The sequence below is a fragment of the Crotalus tigris genome, unplaced genomic scaffold (assembly GCF_016545835.1).
Source record: "Crotalus tigris isolate CLP2741 ecotype Arizona unplaced genomic scaffold, ASM1654583v1 scf7180000018777.2418813, whole genome shotgun sequence".
In the NCBI taxonomy this organism is placed as follows: domain Eukaryota; kingdom Metazoa; phylum Chordata; class Lepidosauria; order Squamata; family Viperidae; genus Crotalus; species Crotalus tigris.
In genome coordinates this window covers 1,137,501-1,144,837 of record NW_024097195.1, presented here as the reverse complement: position 1 = coordinate 1,144,837, position 7,337 = coordinate 1,137,501, and the positions used below count along the sequence as shown (strand labels likewise).

At 33.6% G+C, this 7,337-nt stretch overlaps 1 protein-coding gene across 3 annotated transcripts in view; it reads right to left on the bottom strand.

The window, feature by feature from the left end:
• Window positions 1-1,333: 1,333 nt before the first annotated feature.
• ELP4 (elongator acetyltransferase complex subunit 4) overlaps window positions 1,334-7,337 on the bottom strand; it is a 141,545-nt gene continuing 135,541 nt past the window's right edge. For all 3 annotated transcript variants that reach the window (XM_039355912.1, XM_039355914.1, XM_039355913.1), the window contains one exon: window positions 1,334-3,480. In XM_039355912.1, the coding sequence (XP_039211846.1) occupies window positions 3,349-3,480 (132 nt within the window). In that variant the 3' untranslated portion in view covers window positions 1,334-3,348. The remainder of the gene's footprint in view (window positions 3,481-7,337) is intronic.

The window sequence follows — 7,337 nt, the reverse complement described above, 5'->3', positions numbered from 1 at the left end:
CGATAAGCCTAAGTTGAACATATATGATGTTTGCCTTGCAAGATTCACTAAAAAATAACAAAATGTCTTCTTCCAAAATATTATTATATAAAAAGTAATATGACTAATGCTGGGAAAGGTGGAAGGAAAGAAAAGGGAATGACCAGCAAGATGAATGGCCTTAGTTGAAGTGGCAATGAGTGTGCAGTTGCTGAAGTTCCAGATTTGGGATAGGTCAGGGGTAGGCAACCCAAAACACTCAAAGAGCCACTTGAACCCGTTTCCCACCAAAAACAAAACACCGGGAGCCGCAAAACCCTTTTGATATCTAAAATGAAGATAACACTGCATATATGCTTTTTTACCTTTATTATAGGGGTGTGTGCATGTGTGTGTGTGTATGTATACACACACACACATATTAAAAATAAAAGTAAAAATATGACTCTTGGGAATATCCATACTATTAAAACAATGATCACCAACAGAATGCTTTAATGCTTTAAGAGAATAAAATTACATACACACACAGGTAAAAAAAGGATATATGCAGTGTGATCTTCATTTTAGATGTCAAAAGGGTCTCTCTCTCCCTCTCTCTGTCTCTCTCTCTCCCTCCCTCTCTATCTGCCCTTGGTCTACCAGTCCTCTTCCCCCACTCTCTCTCTCTCTCTCTCTCTCTCTCTCTCTCTTTCTCCCCCCCCCCCAATCTGGTGCTCACCTGGCAAGCTTCAAGCTGTTGTCCAACAAGCTCAGGGATAGAAAACCTCGTCTCTTTTATGACTCATGGACTTCAACTCCCAGAATTCCTGAGCCAGCCTAGCTGGGCTAGCTAGCTCTCTCCTGCCCTTCCTGCTTCCTGCTTCCTGCAGAGACGCAGCAAAGGGAGGAGCTCCGCCCAGTAAGCTTTTCAGCTCCTCGGAGAATAATGTGAGTGCACTCTCTTTTACACATACACACACACACACACACACAAAACACACACACACACACACACACACACACACACAGAGAGAGAGAGAGAGAGAGAAGCAGGGAAGCGCAATTGCCTCTCTCTGTCTCTGTCTCTCTCTGCAAAGGCAGAGGAGGCTGGGAGCCACAGGGGAAGGCTCAAAGAGCCGCATGCGGCTCCGGAGCCGCAGGTTGCCGACCTGTGGGATAGGTCATCGTGTAGAAATGTGGCCTCCAGGATACACAAACAACTTGATGGCACATATTCAATTAATGTAAGTTTAAAAACAGCTGTGCCAGAAAATACTTTGTATCATTCATCAGGAAATCCATCCTGTCCATGTACTTTACCATTACTCAAAATTAGGATCACAGTTTTAATATAATTAATAATCAAAGGGGCTATTCTTGTAAAGATTTAATTGTGAGAGATTATTTTAACAACAAAAAGTCTACTTTCATGAAATACAGACTGACTATACAGCTTTGAGTACAGTTTAAGATATTGGAATCTTACATTTTCAGAGAAATTAATACCGTTAAGTTATTTTTCATATCTTTAAAAGGCATATTAAAACTTTCATTGTTTTTCTTGAAATTACTTGGCAGATCTGTCATCATTTCCCCAATTTTGGTGTACATATATTAAAGCAAATTCAGATCTCTCTAATATTATTTAGGTTAAGTTTATATCTCTCTACACTGATAGGAGTGCTAACTATCTGAGCCTAAAGAATTTCCATTTTATTTTTTTATATTGATTGCAATATTTTTTTCTCATCTGATGCATATGTAACAATATGGACACAAGTGTAGGACTTATGTCCTATATTAAAAAATTAAAGAACTAGCTGTACTTGCATTTAATTCAAAATACTGCAACGTGTCAGAATTATGATCAGAAAAATAAACTGGTAATGACAAGATATGATGGATAGATTTGACATCCTAGCAATAGCTGACATTGATTCAGTTATTCTAATTCAGAATAAAATTGTATACACTGTGTTTATAGTACAGTAGATTTTTTAAAAAATGATTGACATTCATATTAAGCAATTGTTGAAGTGTGCCATTTTACTTACAGCATTATAAAGTCAACCGTTTAACCAACACTTTAATTTCATTCCAATCAAAATACATTAACATTATTATAGTCTGTGTTTTAAGGTTTTTTTTTTTGAAGAGACCCATTGCTTTTATATCTATAAAATTACAATCTGAAGTATGATCTGAACTATCCAAAGTGAACATGATGGAAATTATAGAGAAATGATTTAAAATAAGATCCTAATAGTCTTAAAACAGGATACCATCTAACATGAATCTGCAGGGTCCCTGCTACCTGATATTCACCAAACAATCCCTTTGGTACATTACTTCTATGTAAATATGCAAGTTTTATTGTCAATAAATACATTTTTTCATATGTATATAGTTTGTATTTTCATTTCATGCATGAGAAATAAGAATATGTTTATGGTGCAATTTGTGTGTGTGTGCCCAAGTGCATATTATATATCTATATATAATTTATATAATTACCCATCTTATGTTTCATAACCCTGGGCAGCTTACAAACAATATGCATACGTGTACAACACATAGACATACCAATCACATTCACAAGTATGAAAGTTTCGGTTTTATTTTCTATTGCACCATATACATTCTCTGATCTCTGCTCTCCAAGCTCCATTTCACTCCCTTTGATTTTTAATATTAATATAGCTGTCAGATTAAATTTTACTCTGTTGACACAATTTTATTAGGTTGGCATTAGTTATTTAGGATTATTATTACAATTTTGAATTTCATTAAAAAAAGTCTAAGTGTTTTGTAAATTTCATTTATGCATTTTAATATATTTATGAGCCTATATGACAATCTCATTATTTAATGTGAATGTTCACAATAAAACAACTTCACTAAGTTAGCACTGGTATAGAACAACCTGTACACAGTTATATAAAGAAATTTGTCATATTTTATTGAATAGTATTTTTTGAGATACCCCTTTTGATATCAAAATAACTTACCCGAAATAATTCTTTATTTTATTTAATATAATATTGATTTACAAAAACAGTAGTTCCAGTAAACATTTAAAATTATTTTGCTATCTTGAATTTTACCTATAACAGAGGTCCAGTTTTTGACAATAGAAATTAATTCTTCCAAAAGGCAGTTTAGTTTTAAAATGTTCTCACAATACAGAGTGCATTTGTTTACTGTCAAAACACCACACCTGTGAACATAACAATAACAGAATGGAAAGATACGAAGCTTGCAAGTTACATTTTTTTTTTCTTGAAGGACTGCTGGGTCACAACGATGAAGAAAAATATTTACGCAAGTCATTAACAGTCATAATTAGAGTGTCATATAAATTGGAGTGAAGCTGCTAAGTTGAAATCACTAGAAGTCCAGGTGCTTCTTGCCCATGGCCATTGCACTACATTCTGTGCTCAGCAATTTGGCGGAGGCTGCCAGATCCTGTTTGCTTGTGCGGCTCACTGTGTCTGACAAGTCTGGAGGCAAATGCAATCGCTGTGGCAGGAGATTTTCAGTGGGGGGAGGGAAGGGGAGGGGAAAGAGGGAGGAAGAGAGGGGGGGGAGAGGGAAGAGGACAGAGGGGACAAAAAGAGTGAGAACTATAATGAATTTTTATTTAAATATTACTTATTTCAAATATAGTTCTGCTTCTCCCTGCCAATGAGCAAAACATTTGAATGATTTCTCCCCTTAACTGTTTCTCAAATCATTAAGCATATGTCATATATTTCTCTACAAAATTCTGCTATTTTCCACTCAGCTTTATTTTTTTCTCTCAAGTTCTTTCAAAGTTCACAGTCAAACCTGAGATCCAAATTGGTTAAAAAAAAAAGTAAAGGATGCTGTTGAGTTGAGCAAAACTTCATAGGAAACTAATTCCATAAGGCCAAGATAAGTCCTTTACAATACAATTCAAAAGATGTACAGTATATTTAGACATTAATCCTACTGTATGCCTGGGGATTATTCTCTAACATGGGAATTATCCTCTAGTGATTTCAATGTATTCCCAGACCCTCATATGTAATTCCCAAATGAAGTCAATATGGCCTAATTTTAATACATATGCACAGGATTAAATCACAGGTTTTATTTTGTTCCCAAAATAAAAAACAAATTGTTTCAATTTCAGTTTGCATTGACAATGAATGTTCAGTTTTTATTCAGAACAGTAAAACTGAATACAATTTGATTGAATGAAGATAACTTCCCTCCAGTTACCAAACCAGTATTCTAACCTAAGTGCATTGTCTCTACTTTTATTTTATTACTGATAACATGATTTACTTCCCACCAGAAGTAGGTATGAAGCAATATGAAGAATACTCTCACTTTTGTACACAAGTTAGAATTCAAAGGAACAAAATTCTTGCTATTTCTTGGTACTTGGGTTTGTGTTTATTAACAACAATTCATCCATACCATATGATAAGGAGTCAGAGACTTTCAAAGGAACATTTAATTTGAAATGAAAATAAGTAATTGAAAGAAAATGAAAACATAAAATAAATTATCCCCACTGGAGAAACTTCATTATGTAAGATTCAATAGGAAAAGTGACTATGCTTATGGTGTTTCAATAACGACAGAAACATATTAAGTCTAATCTTCAGTTTTACAAGTCAGAATCAGTTAGGCTTTAATGTGTGTGGTTATAACAATAAACAATTTTAATAATAATTCTAAAAGATTATTATAAGATGATCTCAGAAAGAGAGGCTAGAACTTAAGCAATATATGAATTGGTGTATGGATTTGGTGAGAGTATGGATGTTGATAAGAACAGAAAAATGCTGGAATATATAGTGAATGGTGTTGCTACATACCAGATTTAAATTAGACCCCGTTTTCTCTTATTTTCTCCTTTTTTCTTATTTTCTACCTTTAATTTACCCCCTCCCCCACTTTTACTCTCTTTTCTTCACACAATATTGCTTATTCCAATGTGAATTGCATGATGGTGCATACATGTATGCATTCAATATATATTGTGACATATTTCACAAAGTTAAAGAAATTAGAACTAGAAATCATTTGCATACATAATTTATACCAGCACATAGTAAATTAACCCTCGGATAAGCATTTTCTCTCATTATTACCTTTATCCTTCTTAACAACTGGTATTGCATATTCTGGACTGTTATAAAAATATTTATTGATGGAATTCCCATTTGTGTGGAGAAGTCAAATGAAATTTCCAGGTGAAGCAATCCAACGGGGATTGTTGTAATTGACCAAAAGGTACACTATGAACAAATATATTTTGAGTCATGCATCGCATCCATAGATAGATCAAGTAGCGCGGAGAACTTGTAATCTGGATAAAATCACTTCAGAAGAGAAACCAGAAACCTCATTGCTCTGAAAACTGCCAACAGTACAACAGTCATTTGAGGTATGTCCTTAGATAAGGTATTTTCCAACTGATCACTAAGGCCTCTGAGTCACAGTGATTATTGGCACAAGTGGTGAAAAGGGGTAATCCCACAGCAGGCTTGGAAGAAACATTCTCCTGTAGAATGACTGAATAAAAAATGGGAGGTAGAAGTGAAGACAGTTTGAATTCAGATGAGACTGCAAGATAGACAGGAACCAATGTTGCAAGACTCTCATGTGCAGCCTTGTGAAAGAGTCTATTGTGGTTTACAATCCGCAATACTTGGTTCACACATTGCAGTAAACATAGTGTAGTTTGCTTAGTTTTGACTTAGCTTGATGTGTGAACTCAGCCATAGTCTTTGTTCACCAAAAATAAAAAAAAGGAAAAGGGGGGAATGTTAAAAGGCCCTTGACTGTGACTTGGAATGAGTAACTAGGTGCATAATAATAGGAAGGCTCTGTCACAGCGTGTATTGATCACACTAGAGAGAAAAGCATTCACTTGGTTACATTTTTTAAAGTTGTTTTATATTAGAAAGGGAGGAAAGCACACCAGAGTACAATCTGTTCTCAATATTTTGAGCATAAATAAGAATTGCTTAGAGGATAAGCAAAGGCTTTGACAAATACAAGAAAGAAAATAAAACATCTAATAACCTTTTCTGTTTCAATAAGTTGTTGCTGCTGATCTAAAACTTTCACAATGTTAAAAAAGAGTATTGCTTTAAAATAATTATCTCAACATAAATGTATATACTTTTGACTAATATTATTTTTATTATATATTTTGTTAGATTCTACAACCAAACATTATTTACTTAATCACAATGAGTTGATTCAAAATAAGCAATATGCTTACACTACACTATGTTACACTACAATACGATCAATTTAAAAAGTAAATCTAAAGTGTAAAACTACGTATGAAATGTCTGCACATGCCTGTATTGTCAGTTACACTTGAATTTCAAATTAGAATTATATGAAAATACTGTATGAGAAGCTTTCATGCTATCTAACTTATTTTTAAACTATTATACAACAGCAGAAGAATAAAATAAAGCTTAAAACAAAGGGAAGAACTCCGCAGGCAATATAATTTTACTGCACTTCACTAATAGTCAGGCCAACTATTTACCAACAAATAGAATAATGCAATATAATCCACATTAATTAACTGCACTGAGTTCTCTTGTATCTATTTCAAATTCAATGGATTGAAAAAAAAGTTCTTAGTTGACAGCCTTAAACTATAATAGAAAGAGTCATTTATTTTAGAATATTAATCATTGTGAAGCCTCTTTTTATTGCATAGCGAACATCTAAAATCATGCACATAAAATGCAGATACAAAAGCTAGACAACCACTCAGCTTATAAAGCTTACAAATATGGCATTTGTTTATGCCAATATCTAATATATTGTATTTAATATGTTAAAGTTGTAATCATAAACACGCTTGCAAAAGATTTATTGATATTAATGAGATTTAGGAACAAAGAGTAAGGCTATGAATCTAAATATCTATTGCTGTCCATTACATACCACTAGTGTAAGTGAGCTAAATCATTGCACCACTATAGTCTGCTGAGTAGCTTTGAAAAGTACTCTTTGCCTCTTGACCTTAACTTCTTCTATTTGCTGGTAAGTTCCATTATGTTCATATTTTCAGAATATGTGGTCTTCAGATTACAATTGAAACAATGATAATGGCCATGAATCTGATTAGATGTATCTTAGGTAAGATACCGGAAACATTATACAAATAAATTCTGCTTAGGTATTTTTAAATGATACTAATATCCAAAGATATAAAGTTGGAATAACAACTATGACCCTGAGCTTCTGGGTTTGGGATTTGAAAGCCCTTTTTAATTCAAAACCCATTAAGAAGAAGCATGTTTAAAGATTCAATAACAAATATTGTTAATGAGGACTGTCCTATTGTTTTGTGCTAATGAATGCTTGAA